General features: G+C 40.1%; 1 protein-coding gene across 1 annotated transcript; it reads right to left on the bottom strand.

Annotated features, from left to right (window-relative positions):
* Positions 1-4274: 4274 nt before the first annotated feature.
* Positions 4275-13874, bottom strand: RIT1 (Ras like without CAAX 1). Its single transcript, XM_070608676.1, has 6 exons — positions 13710-13874; positions 13094-13241; positions 12870-12926; positions 10370-10443; positions 9956-10147; positions 4275-8089 (listed from the first exon to the last, which is right to left on the bottom strand). Exons 2-6 carry the CDS (start codon positions 13197-13199, stop codon positions 7859-7861), a joined length of 660 nt encoding a protein of 219 aa, XP_070464777.1. The 5' UTR covers positions 13200-13241; positions 13710-13874; the 3' UTR covers positions 4275-7858.
* Positions 13875-14812: the final 938 nt, after the last annotated feature.

Below are 14812 nucleotides of genomic sequence, written 5' to 3'. Positions count from 1 at the left end.
AAAATCCACCTACAGACAAACATTACTAAATTTGGGCACATCTCCTTCCAATTTGTTTGAACCATCTTATTGCAATCATGGCATGTATATCATTTTTCTAGGTGATAGTCTTAAAAAGTAACATGACAATGTAACGACAACGGTAAGAGTCATTGGCTCTTACCTTCACTGAGTCCTGGCACTCAGTTAGGATGCTTTTGGCTACAATTAATAGGAAACCCAATTCAAATTGGTTTAAACATTAAGAAAATGTATGGGTTCACCTAACCCGATGTCCAAAGCGGGGGCAGGCTTCAGAGTTGATTCTGGCGAAAGGTCGCTGATACTATCAGGCACCCAGGTTTTCTGTGGGCCCACTCTGACATTCAGTGTTAACTTAACCCTGAGGCTTTAGTGATGCTTAGAGAACCACTTCCAGGGCCCCATGCTTCCCCATTCACTTCCAGGGGAAAGAGGAGATTGCTACAGGACCTCTCCTGTAGCAAAAATAAGGTAGGCCATTCCCAGAAGCCTCTAGCTATTCTCTCCTCTAATCTTGCTGGCCCAAAATGTTTCACGTGGTCATTTCTGAACCAATCACAGGCAAGGAGGATAGGATTATCTTTAGGCCATTTAGGACTGCCCTGGAACTGAGTATGGGAAATGGGTGGATTCTTGAACAAAATGTCATTTCCTTTGGAAGGAGGAATGGATGCTGGGTGGGCAACGAACAAAGGACACCACATTGTTTGCTATTGTACCTCTCAGTCCAAGGTATTTTCTCCTGTGACCTCCTTATAACAAACTCTCAGAAAGGAGTCGCCAACCTGCTAACCACCTCACATTCTGATCTCATCCCTCCCCGACACCTGTGCTTTGAAAAAAAGCCTAGTGCTTGGTGTCTTCCTCAAATAATTCAAGAGCAACAGAAGTTTAGCCATAGGGCATATTTTTCAGAAAGCTGAGGACATTATTCTTAATAACTTTTATAAGCTAGTAAACTGAGGAGTGTCCCAAGTGCCTAATACCACACTATGTTAAATACTACCTTCTGAGCACCGCTAAGAAATGCTCAAAACTCTGCTTGGCATTCAGGAACAAACTCCTAGAGGAGGTGTTAAGGCTCAGGAGGCCCAGGAATAGATGTGCTAACAGAAAAATCTGGATAAAAGCCTGGGAACTCATTAACTGCTCTTGTGTTCAAGCCTTTGGAGCTGGTAAATTCACCTCAAATGTTATATTAAACCTCAATTTAATTGAATAGCTCTGAGAGGGCCATAAAAAGGGACTCACTTTCTTTTTAATAATAATAGCAACAATAGCTAACATGATTGAATGTTTACCAATGCTGGGCACTGTTTTAAGCACTTTATACCTTTAAAACTCATTTAATCCTTCCAACAACCCTGCTGGATATGTGCTATTATTATCCTCATTTAACAGATGAGAAAACTAAAGTCCAGAGAGTTTAAATGACTTGTTTCAAGTTACACAGCTCATAAGCAATGGAGCCTGGATGCATGTGCACTGTGGCAGTCTAACTCCAGAACCTATATTTTTCTACCATCGCTACCGGTGGAGCCTTCAAAGAAAGATGCAAACAGAGCTTAATGGGAAGTAATGCAAATTAGAATGTGTTTATGATCTTGAGGCCAATGTCCTCAAGAATGTTTTAGGGCCAGCCCGGTGGTGCAGCGGTTAAGTGTGCATGTTCTGCTTCTTGGCGGCCCGGGGTTCACTGGTTTGGATCCCGGGTGCAGACATGGCACTGCATGGCACGCCAGGCTGTGGTAGGCGTCCCATGTATAAAATACAGGAAGATGGGCACGGATGTTAGCTCAGGGCCAGCCTTCTTCAGCAAAAAGAGGAGGATTGGCAGTAGTTAGCTCAGGGCTAATCTTCCTCAAAAAAAAAAAAAGTTTTAGAGGGTTATTTGCAATAATAATATGAAACTGGACATTTTCATGATTTCATTCACTCACATCAAATCGGCCTCTTCTCAGGAATGTTTCCAAGTTAACACTTAATTGTTTACAAAGTAGTTGAAATTTTCACTTGTCCTTTACCCCATCTCACTCTCTCGTCATTTGATCCAAACCTCTGATGTGAGATTTTGCACATTAGAATTAGAGGCGCCCAAAGAACAGAACTGAGACTCCAGGAACTGTGTGCTTGTTTTTATTCACTGTTGAATTCCCAACACCCAACACAATACCTGGCAAGCATCAGGCACTCAATAAAGATTTGTTGACAGCAGACAGACAGGCAGGAACAAAATATTGTCCAGGAAGCAGACCTAGAGCAAACACGGAAAGACTTCGCCTCTTCTTCCTACTTATTCTGAGTCAGAGTTTCAAAAGAAGTTTGGTCTAGAGTTGTTTTGTTTTTGTTATTGTTTTTTGGGTGGTGGCAGTGGTGGGTGGGTATTAGCTGCAACTAGACCCATAGATTCTTTTGAGGAGTCTAAGGATATGAAAATAAGAGTGGCTATAATGTTTTGGGTGGGACTGTGCCAATTATTTCTGACTAAATTGATGTGCATGCATGCCTTCCCGGACCAGCAGAGATTTTATGTTGGATTACGCTGTGTTTGAGCACATATTTGGACTCACCTTCATATAAACCCCCAGTTTCTCTGCCTCCACTCCCTCACCTACACACTCCTCTGCAAGGAAACTAGGGAAAGCATCTGGCGGGGGATGTTTCTGGAGCGACTTTCTTCTGGCTCAGAGCAAACTGTAATAAACTCTAGCAATAACCAGCTCTGGGAAGGGCAGGAAATGACACATGTCCCCACCCCAGCAGCTTTTGTTAAAAAAACTGGGTGACTTAACAATACGATCATGTGTGCTGAGGAATGTACACTCTGAACCCAAAGCTGCTCATCACAGTTTTGGGGTTTTTTTTAAAGCAAGGTCTATTAGACAAAGCTAAAACATTTCAGTAATTTTGTCTCAAGGCCAAGTCATGTTTAAAAGTTGACTGGAAATTTCAGAATATCCCAAACATTAAGACCTAACAGTTCTTTGTTCTATCTGGTGGTTTCCTTCATAACAAGGCATGAGTTTATTTTTCTTGTCCCCACAGCTGAATCCCTTGTTTCCTTAGTTGTGAACTATTACAGCATCCTTCTTGTTGCTTACTCCCAGCTGCTCCCCAGCCCACCATTCTGTCCATAGCCACCAGAATTTCCCCCACCTGTTAACTACAACCTATCACTGCTTTACAGTCCTCCAGCGATCTCCCCAGACACTGCCACACCATCCAGCTCGGTGATTCCTGATCTAGGAACAGCTACACTCAGAAGCACCTGGGGAGGTTTTTGTTTTAATATAGATTCCTGGGTCCTATCAGAGATCAAATCAAAATTTCCAGGGGCTGAGAAAATGAAAAGCAAAACAACTCCCCAGCTGTTTCTGATCCCGAGCAACCAGGTATCTGGGAACCATGCACACCTCTGGCTGGCCTTCACAGCTTTCCACCCAATTAGTCCTGCCCTATTGGTCTCTTGCTATATCCCAGCTCTTACCCTTTAACCTCAACCTTGCTTCTTGATGCTCATTCCATGTACAACACGATAGTCTTGACTTTCCCAGTCTCAAATCTTGGCTCAGTTGTCTTACGTACATGACTCTTAAGACTTTCCTCGTTTCACGTCACACTTTTCCTCCTCTCCAAACTACAATTTTGAGAAATCTTCATGGTCTAATTCCACCTATCAATTTAATCCTAGATCTTTCAATGTATTCTTTTAATAACTCAATGTAATGTCTTTGCTTTTATGTTGCCTATTTATTGCCCTGTCCTCCCAATTAATGATAACCCCCCAGGAGCAGAACCCATGTGTTAGAAGTCCTTAGTTAACTAACTCATTTTAGCCTAAGGAAGCTGGCCACACTCCAGCCCTGACCATCTGGACAGTGAAGGGAAACGGGTCTGCAGGGCTCTATAGATGGGTTGACCCACTTATGCTGTCTGACCCCATTTCCTAAACTAAAATCCATCCTGGTTCCTCCAGGCCACACGTGGTCCTCTGCTCCTACATAGTGACACCAAGTGGGAGGCAAGTCAATTCAGTTCAACTCATCAAAGGAGAATGTGCTTTCTGCAGACAAGAGCTAAGCCAGCTCTGGCTTTCTTTGTGGATATGGGTGCAGTCTAGACAAACAGGTGCATAGCACACCACTGAAACACAGTTAACCAATAAACCACGGAAGAATAGCAACAGACTCATCTCCCAACTTTCACTGAAAAAACTGTCAAAACTTCTGAGTAAAATAAAAATACAGTTGCCATTTTCTTAATTTATTTATTATAATTTATGCTATACCTAATTAATTCACAGCAATTCTTAGTGGGGAAAAAGGGGAGAAAGACAAAATTAATTCGTGCAGTGAGAACATTTAGAGCACAGGGTGATACTCTTTTTAGTCAGAGAACTAGGATTTCCAACTACTTCCCTGTATGGTAATACCACCTAAGTTTCAGTTCCAGCTGAGCTGCTGAAATGTGGGAAGAACAATTTGAAAATAAACTTTAATTTGAAGCTTGAGCAAATCCAGGATTACTGCAAATCTATTTTCAGTATTGAACCATCTTTTAAAGCCAAGTGCTTGTCAAAGTTAATAAGGACTCATAAAAAATAAGACTTCAAATTTTTCTACATCTCACCCTTCTCAAGATTGAGTTTGGAAAAAGTACAAGACTACGAGTATTTACCAGGAGCTTTAGCTCCCATTAGCTATTCGAGTCAGCTCCAGCCATACTAATTCCTTCCCTCTCTGAATTCCTACAACATTCCCAGTCTGAAGCACATAATCTACTACCTTAAGATTGACCTCCAGTTGTTTTGTATATGCAAATTTTACCAGAGCTCACGATCAGGGATATTTTATATTTCCTCCATTGCCCATTTCAATGGTGGACCACACTGACAGTTACTGACCCACTCAATAAATGTTAAATAATGAAGACACAAAAATACATTCCCTTAACGTCCAAACTAAGTCCTCTCTACCAACACTGATGCCCATTTATAGTAGTGATGATAAAAGAAATGACTTTCACAGAAAAAATTATTCCTCATTCTCTCACATTTAGTATACATACTTCAAACATTAACTCTTGATCAGGTGGCAAATGGGCTATCATTTTCAATGAGTTTTTCCTGTCTCTCCACCAAAGAGGTAACCTCTGAACGAAGGGGCATTCCATGGCCTGCTCCCTACCACTTGACAAGGGTGTTCTGTACATGCTGGGCATTCAATTTTTTTAAATCAATATTTTCCAGAATGTAAAATCTCATGGTATTAAATTTTTTTCTTAAAATGATCCTTTGCGATGATTCCAAACATTTCTACCCAGACATAGGTAAGTAAAGGAAAAGCCCAACAAGTTGTTTAAAAGTTTTGTATTGTGTCATACAAACCATCTTCATATACAAGTGCATAAGGGAAAAACTTTTCTCTCCCCTCTCCTCCCCAAACATCACAGTAGACCAATTTTTGCTAATATATCACGAAGTTAAGACATATATCCCTTTCTGAATTCTAAACAGCTAATTCTAAAGGCTAGCTTCTAAATTTTGCAATTTACCAATCTAGTATGGACATGAACAGTTCCAGTGCTTTTCAACTTGTCCCTGAATTTTTCTCTTCAAAGTTCCAGGCAGTAATTGATTTTAATGCCCTCAAATTGGATAAAGCTGACTACTTAGAGCTTATAAATTACATACACCATATGATCACTAAGAATAGAGCTATGACTTAAGACATTTTATACCCCTCAAACTATTTAGCACCATGAATAGAATTCTTAATACTAATTAATGGGCTAATTAATCCAACAATCAAATATATGACAGTGATAGTCTTAAAAACACTAATTTGTTATTTTTCTTATATACAATACCAATTCCCTCCTGTCTTACAGATCTTTCCTTCTAGCAATGTTGTCTGCTGCCTTGACTATCTCAAATAATGAAATAGCTGTCAACTTCCTGCTTGATGCTAATAACAATTCCGTAGGTCACTAGTAATGAGAAGTTAAGGCATTAAACTTAAAAGGCTCCAAGCTAGTTTAAATGTGGTGAAATACTGTTAAAACAGAATTGCACTGTATTTCTTTTCATGCTTCTCCAAAGTGCTTTGATTCCTGCAAGATTTTTGTCCTGCATAGATTCAAATTCTGGGCCTTTCACTTCTGGATGGCTTGAGTACCATAAAACATGATTTATTTGGTAGCAAAAACATTTCCAGGAGTTTGAACAGGGACCACTACTCAGCTAAGAGTTACAACCATCACTTTTCTTTAAACCTAGGGCATATACCATTGATTATAAGGAAAAACATAACAACCCTGTCCTTCTGCCTGTAATAAAAATGGAAAACAGTAAGTTGAGCTGTGCCCTTTTAAGAGGTGCTACACAAAGTCATGTTCTTAGAGTTTAAAGTGGACACAAACACTGCTTTAGTGACACACATTACTCTTAGCACTTTTGCACTTAATCTCCACATATAACAAGTTCAGATATCAAAACAATCCTGATTCTAGAAGAGAGAGCTTACCACCAATATTTAAAGCTGTTTCTTCCCAGGACAACAGTTTCTCAACTACGCACAGGTATTGAAGTGGTATTCTCTTAGGCTAAGCTTTGTTAAGGCTCAGACAACCCTGAGGTGAACTCAGCAATGTCTTTGTAAAGAAATCTTCAATGAGAAACTCAACATATGGGAATTTTAAAGCTTCAAGACTGGCTCATTAAACAGAAATACCAAGGGCTTTCTTAGAGCACTGAGTCTAGTGATTGTCAACATCAAGGAGGCACATACACAATTACTCAAACTCCTGATGTCTCTTCCATGTGGAAAATGCAGTCAGTCTGACAAAGGGTCTAAAAACCATTCTGCCAGGGCTATATCTTCAAAGGAGCACAGGGAAGCTCAGGGAAAGCACGAGGAAGCAATTATTGTAAATGTATTGATGCATGCATATCCAGGGAAAAGATAAACCTGTACAAGGCAATGGCTGTTCCAACCAGGGATTTAGATTAAACAAGAGTTTAGTAATCCAGTAATAGTTCCCAAAGTGTTTACCTTTGAAGCTAAAGAAAGGCAAACCCTGAAAGGAGGAGTAAAATAACCTCATAGGAGAAACCTTCATTACATTTGATATGCTTCTGTTTGTCTTATCCATCCCAGTGCATTTGGGTCAAATGTGCACTTCTTAGAAAAGCCAGGTTCGTACTGGGAACACTGTTCTGATCCTACCTTTTTCTAGCCAAGTTCCTGCAAACATACAGCCTGATCTCCCCAGATCTCATCACTCTACAATCTGCAACAGGAGTCAGTTCCACCGCTATTTGCTGAACGTTAACACCAATCTCTTTAGCATGGATTTCCCTACAGGGTTTTTGTTCTGTCTCTAGGAAGCACAGTGTGAATAGAAAAGACTGAGGTCCTTCTCTGGGATAGTCCCAGGAAACTGGAGTTGAAAGATAACATGGAGTAGTGCACGGCAAAAAATTCCTCTTGTGAGCTTAGTCAAACACATATGGCATACATATTCCCCTGGGTATAAACAATTTACATTAACTAATTAATATCAGCAACAGAACCCAAAACATGGGTGATCAAATTCTAATGAGACAATTTAAAAGTAGACAGTGCTCCACCGGGTTAATAAATCAGAATTAGCTAAGAGACAATATTTTAAATACCACATCATTGAAAACCTCTAGTAGGCATGTCCCCTTCATCAGTTACTTTTAAAATAACGGTCCTAACAGGAGAAAGAGCAAGCACCACGCTCACTAACGCAGGTTACTGGACTGCTCTGATCAGGCAGTGCAGGTCACAGATAAACACTCCACAGCTTCCCTTCAAGTTACAGAATCTTTCTTCTTCCGGAAGGGTGATTTCAGTCTCCTCCATACGCTGTTTTTGGGTTTCGATTTTTTCTCCATGGCCAGTACTGCCTCCTTTTCTTTCCTACGTATCTCCCGCACAAGGGCATGGAATACATCATCAATGTAGTAGCGGTAGGCAGCAGAGGTCTCAAAAAAGGGACAGCTGAATTCCCGGGCCAAAGCCAATCCTTCTTCCTTGGTGACCTTTAAAAATGTACACATGAGAAAATTTATAGTGGTAACAGTGGAAAACAATTACAATTGTCCCAAAAAATGAAAGGGCTACCTTAAAAGGAAGACAGCTCCTCAACTCTGGAGGTGTTCAAGTAGAGTGTAGTGATTTTTGTAATGCTGGGTCGGGGGGAGAGGCTGGATTACATAACTTCTAAGATTTCTTCTGCCTTCAAATTATGTGATTCTATTTCTTGTCTATTTTAAAGATAACTTTTTGGGACAGGGAATAGTTACAGATATCAAATACGCCATTTTTAAAGATACATGCACCCCTATGTTCCTTGCAGCATTATTCACAATAGCCAAGACTTGGAAGCAACCTAGGTGCCCATCAAGGGACAAATGGATAAAGAAGATGCGGTGTGTATATACACAATGGAATACTACTCAGCCATAAGAAGTGATGAAATCCGGCCATTTGTGATAACATGGATGGACCCTGAGGGTATCATGCTAAGTGAAATAAGTCAAGTCAGAGGAAGAAAGTCAAATACCATATGATCTCACTCATAAGTAGAAGATAAAAATGATGACGAACAAACACATAGCAACAGAGATTGGATGGGTGGTAACCAGAGGGGAAGTGGGAGGGAGGAGGGAGAAAGGGGTAACTAGGCACATGTGTATGGTGATGGATTGTAATTAGTCTTTGGGTGGTGAACATGATGTAATCTACACAGAATTTGAAATATATTATGATGTACACTTGAAAGTCAGACAATGTTATAATCCAATGTTACTGAAAAAAACGCCAAATATGCCATTTTCATTTTCTTCATACTTTTCATTTTACTTATTTACTTGCTTTTGAGGAAGATTAGCCCTGAGCTAACATCTGCCAGCAATCCTCTTTTTTTTTTTGCTGAGGAAGATAGACCTTGAGCTAACATCTGTGCCCATCTTCCTCTACTTTATGTGTGGGACGCCTGCCACAGCATGGCTTGCTAAGAGGTGCACAGATCTGCCTCCGGGATCTGAACTGGCGAACCCTGGACCGCCAAAGTGGAGCATGCAAACTTAACTGCTGCACCACTGGGCCAGCCCCCTCATACTTTTCCTTTTAAGAAAGGAAAACACAGGCAAAGAAATACATACTTAAACTATAATGCTAAAAACTATAAGGAACCTAAAACTGATATAACCAATTATGGAAATACCATAATTTCTCTTAATTTGTACATTTAGATTCTTTTCCAATCTTCTGCTACCATAAATAACCTGGCAACAAATATTTTATACGTAAATCCCTGAATAGATTTTTCAAATGGGGATTAACTGAGAAGCATTATGAATTTAACTACTGTCCAACTACTTCCAAAAAGGTTTGCACCATTCATTGCTTTCAGGAGTAGTTATGAAATGTGCCCATTTCACTCCACCTTTAAGTTTACACCAAACAGCAAAATTTTAAACAATGTCACTAACTTGAAAGGTATCAGTTATTCCAAAATCCTCTGCAATTTCTCTTATTCTCCCCTTCCAGGGCTCATAATCCTCACCAACAGGAAGTACATCTTGAAGTTTAACCAAAGTTTCTCCTGACATAAACAGATTTATTTCTGAGGTTTTTGGAATTGAATATTCTATCATCTGTCACTTAATGGGTATTCTATTTGTCATGTGATTACTATCCTGTGGATTTTGTCCTGAAAAGTGATTGCTAAAATCTAAATTTTATCCAAAATAACAAAAAAATTAGTAGATATAGGGAAATTTTCAAGGTTAGGGAGAAGCTAATTTTGAATTTTTATTTTAAGGCAAAGGACTCTATAAACAGAGAAACAAAAATGACTAATCCCACAAGATGACAGACAGCATTTTCAACTCTATCCTTACCTGTCTTAGCTGCTTTAGGTCAGACTTGTTTCCCACAAGAACCACAGGTGTATCATCAGTCCGACGAACTCGATAAATAAGCTGTTTAAACTCCCGAACTTCATGGAAACTTCGACGATCAGTGATAGAATAACAGATGATAAACCCTTCTCCTGCCCTCATATACTGATCTCGCATAGCTGTAAACTCTGCCTGGAGGGAAACAAGGTCATCAATGTATTGGTGCAACCTAGAACTACACACAGATGAGCATTCATTTCAGATTAAAGAAGAGAGATGCTGATTACCTGCTATCCTGAGTCAGAGTGCATGAAAAATTAAAAGAGATGAACTAGTGATCTTCTCTGCATAAGCCTTCCTGCCCCTTCACTAGAGGGAAAAGACTCTTACTCAGAGCATTCTAAGATTTAATACCTGTCCAGCCGTATCCAAAATGTCCAGATTGGCAGGCTCATCATCAATACGGATCCGGATTTTATAAGCATCTTCTACAGGAGGGAAGAAAGGTGTCTATAAACTCATAAACGCAGGAATATGCAACCTTATTTTAAAATCTGTCTCATGGAAAAGCAGTTCTTTAAGTGCCCAAATTTTCTCAGGAAACATGCTAAATCCATTGAGATAAATAAATTAGGTCTTCAACTAAGGTTTTTATTATTTTTTTCACATAAGCGATGATGTATGTAAGTTTATCCACAGCTTAATAAGACTTCACCTACAATTCTAAGCTAAAAAAAGGATTCTGAGAGATCTTTTTTAAAATATTAGGCCAGAAAAGTAACTTTACCATTTATTAAACAGTTATTAGATGCCAGGCATTATACTAAGTAATTTATATACATTAACTCATTCAATAGTCATAATAATCCAATGAAGTAGGCATTATTATCTTCATTTTAAACATGAAGAAAATTAAACTCTAAAACACTAAATGTGTTCCCCATATTACACAGTTAATTAATGATATAACCAGAATTAAAACCAAGGGCTGCTTGACTCAAAGCCTTACGTACTTAACCATATGCTATAATTCCTCCTAATTTTAATACTATAGAAAAGAGAAAAATCATAACTTACTTTACTATTTTCTAAATAATCCATATTGTCATAATTTCTCCTCTATGAAAGCAAATTTCTTTATGCATATTATTATAGTAACCTTGGAAAATACAGGAAAGTAAAAAAAAAAAAGAGAAAAAGCCCACTCAATATTTTCATCATTAGAACAACTGCTGCTTACATCCTGATGTATTTCCTCTTAACATTTTTTCTTGAACCCTTGCTTCTGACTCTTCCTCAAAGATGAAGGGCCCACTATATCAATGTTTCCCAAACTACAGGTCATGATCCATTAGGATTAGTGAGTTGTGAATGATTTTATTGGGTTTGGACCAGCATTAAAACAAACAAGCAGAAACCTAAACCAAAAGAGAAGAAACCAGAGTGCACCACAAACCATAAGCAGTGAGGTAACTATAGTTTGACGATATGTTAATTACCTACACATATGTGCACCTGTATACATACATGTACACACACATGCTTAAATGTGTACTGGTTACAATGTAAAGTTTCTCTTCTTGGAGTTAGTAGCCAAAGTTTGAAACAAAAAGCACTAAGTTATAAACCCAATGAGAGCAGACACCATCTTTTTCCTCACCACTGTACCCCCCAGGGCCTACCACAGTGCTTGGCACATAATAGAAACTCAAGAGACAAAGTATTTGCTGTTGAATCAGATAATATTGTCAGGAGAGTAGCTGATTTGGAAAAAAAAAAATCAATAGATTCAAAAAAGTAACTCAGGAGACACAGTATATGAGTCTTACTTTAAAGAAGAGGTATTTCTGGAGCTCTAAGTAAATTATCCTAAGCCCTAAATTGATTTTATTCCTAGAATTCCCACCATAGTTTGAATCTCTGAACAATGTTCTAAATTTAATACAGTAAATGAAAAACAAGACCTGTTTCTATTTCCCCTAATCCACAGAAGCATCTACTATATAAAATAACCACACCCAAAGCTGGGTTAGCACAGAACGCTCACTGGCTTTGTGGAAAACAGAGCAGCAGAGGCCTGACCCAATGGAAATCCTTTTTGGAGATTTGTTGAGAGAAAGTGTCACATCCTGAAAACACCAGCAGTATGGCAGACTTCTGTGTCCTCCCCTTTCCCCACACCCATTTTTCTTTTATCCTGGGATACGACCCCTTAGAATCAAACCTGCTTCCTTATGGTTCAGGAAGGATGGTAACCTTCTTAGTCTTTGTAGCGAACAGCAATTAAAAATCTTTTAAAAGGCAAAACAAAACTACTTTTTACTTTAATAGTGTTTTGCCAACAATAAAGCGTTAAGGATTATAAAAGACACGAGGGAAGACTTTGCCATGTAATGAACCCAAGGTATAAGGAAGTAATGAAGGGCTCTGAGTAGAAAAAGTCCGGGCTCTGCAAGTCTGGGTTGTAAGAGTTCAGCAGGCTGGCTCTACTTGTTTTTCTGCTTCCTTTTGTGGAAGTTCAAACCAGCTGACTCATAGTTACAGAGTCAGTCTCAAGTCAGACCCTTAGAGAGGTGACAGCAAAAGGCTTCTGTTAAGTTGTCTTTAAACTTTTCCTTTAATCTGGCAATACAGTACACCAACCATAAGAATATGACAAAGAAAGTGTCCCATTAATGTTCAATAAAAGACAGACACTAAAGATGGCTTATGTACATATAAAGTTAAGGAGACATATAGGAAAAAGAAATAGTCATTTGTTTACCAACTGCTATGATACTCTTGTTGTTAAATAAATCCTGAATCAGACAGCAAAAGAGGCTCAAAATATAAATAGTTTAAAACTGTTTCAAAAATTGACACTAGAAGACTTTTATGGGGTTTCTTTGGAAACCTAAGTGATCATCTGACTTACCGATGGTGGGGTCATGATCTTCTGGGAATCGGTGGCTGATGAACTGCATGGTCATGGCTTCGAAACAAGAAATGAAAGTTAGAGTCTACACAAAAGTGACCCACAGAAAGAATTTTCAGTATCAACATTGCATGATAACCAGTCTCCCAAGTGGTTTGGGTGGAGGTCATTTGTTTTGAGTACTTTTAGTCCTTCTTGTAAAATGGAAGAAAAATGTCACCTACCACTTTTCCCCACACCACCGGCGCCCAGCATCACTAGCTTGTATTCGCGTGAGAGTCCTGCAGGGCTGCTACAGCAGCTCCCACCTGGGCGACTTCCAGAATCCATTGTCCTCTTGGAGAAGCTTGGGCTGCCCCGAGGAAAAGGCACCTTGAGAAAGAAGAAAATATTTAATCCAGGTTGGAGACACCGTGACGACAGTCCGGAGCCAGTGCCCCACCTTCTCAGACTCGGGTCCGTGACGCCTGCTCCCTACTGCCGCCTTTCTGGCGGCCCTAACAAACCCCACATGCTCCCCTTCCCTGCAGGACACTTCAGTCCTGTAACACATCACAGGTTTCCCGAATTACTACTTTTTCCCGAGAGAAGAAGAAAGAAGAGACAAAGAAATTCAGAATTTCTTTTCAGACTGGGGCACCGGCACAGCAGGGAGAAAGCTGAGGTTTGGGGACCAAAGGAACTGCCCTGAGGCCGCAGGGGTCCTCTCACGCCCGCGGCACCCGGAGGTTCCGCCCCCTCCCCCTTCTCCTCCGCGACAGCTCCCCTCCCCCAGCGCACCTCAGCCCGCCACCGAGCCCCCACCCTCCGCTTCACCGGCCGAGACCCCGCTCCTCCTACCCGGCGGGACGTGACCGCCACGGCCGGTCAGAGCTCCCACTCCGTCCTCCTTCCCTCGCCGCGAGGCTCCGGCACTGACCTGTGACCCCTCCCGCAGCCGGGAAGATGGCGCCACCGGCCGGAGGGGCGGGGCCGCCCCGTGACGCCCGCCACCGGCCCCGCCCCTCCGGGGACGGCCGGCTCCCTCCAGGTCTCCAGACCCAGCCAGGCGACTCTTACAAAAGGCCCTTTGGTAGAGGCCCATACTCGGGGGATGCACACACACACAAAGAAGTTAAAACTTACATTATGAAACAACTATTTACACACAAGAAAGGAGGAAGTGATAAGGGACACATGGAGGACCTCTAAAGTGAGTAACAATTTACTCAAGGTTGTTTACTGTTTGTGATAAACTAATTTGGCCAAATCTAATGAGGAAACCAGGAAACGGGCACCTACCAAATCCTCCCCCAAAACAGGACTATTAATGATGTTCACCACTTAATAGCAGAAAGAGCAAATTTTCTTAAACGAATAGCTACAATGACTTGGGCTCTTGAAAACAGGATCCGTTCTCAAAGACTAGATGTTACCAACATTCGAGTTAATTAATTAGAGTTCTGTATGTATTTTAAACATAAGTGAATAAAAGATATTTAAAAACTAGGTTGTTTTGTTTTAAACAAATGTACTACTCTCTGGACAGAAAATGCTAAAATTCAAAAGTTTTCAGGTGGCCTTGAATTAAATACAGAAATAAATGAAGGTACTATCACTATACTCCTCTATTTAGGCAGTAGACACAGGCACTAGAAGAAACTTTACACTGGGAAATTTTTCTGTTGAAACTTCTGTCCACTGTTCTTTTTGAAGAATGTTTTTCCAAATATAATTTGTATTTCTTTTAAAAATACGTTTCATTCACACATTCCTTTTAACCATGTTCAATAAAGGAGAGCTATAATACGAAATTGGAAAACATCCAGCATAATAATCCTTTGTTTTCATCTGGACTTTTAAGGGTTGACTTTGGAAAGTCATAAATCTCTCGGAACTGCCTGAAAACTTTTAGGTCCACATGTGCATTTTTCTGATGGGGTTATAATTTCATTATACTATGA

This window comes from Equus przewalskii, unplaced genomic scaffold, assembly GCF_037783145.1.
Source record: "Equus przewalskii isolate Varuska unplaced genomic scaffold, EquPr2 ChrUn-9, whole genome shotgun sequence".
NCBI lineage: Eukaryota > Metazoa > Chordata > Mammalia > Perissodactyla > Equidae > Equus > Equus przewalskii.
Note: the sequence above shows the minus strand (reverse complement) of the source record. Positions and strands in the feature narration are given on the sequence as shown.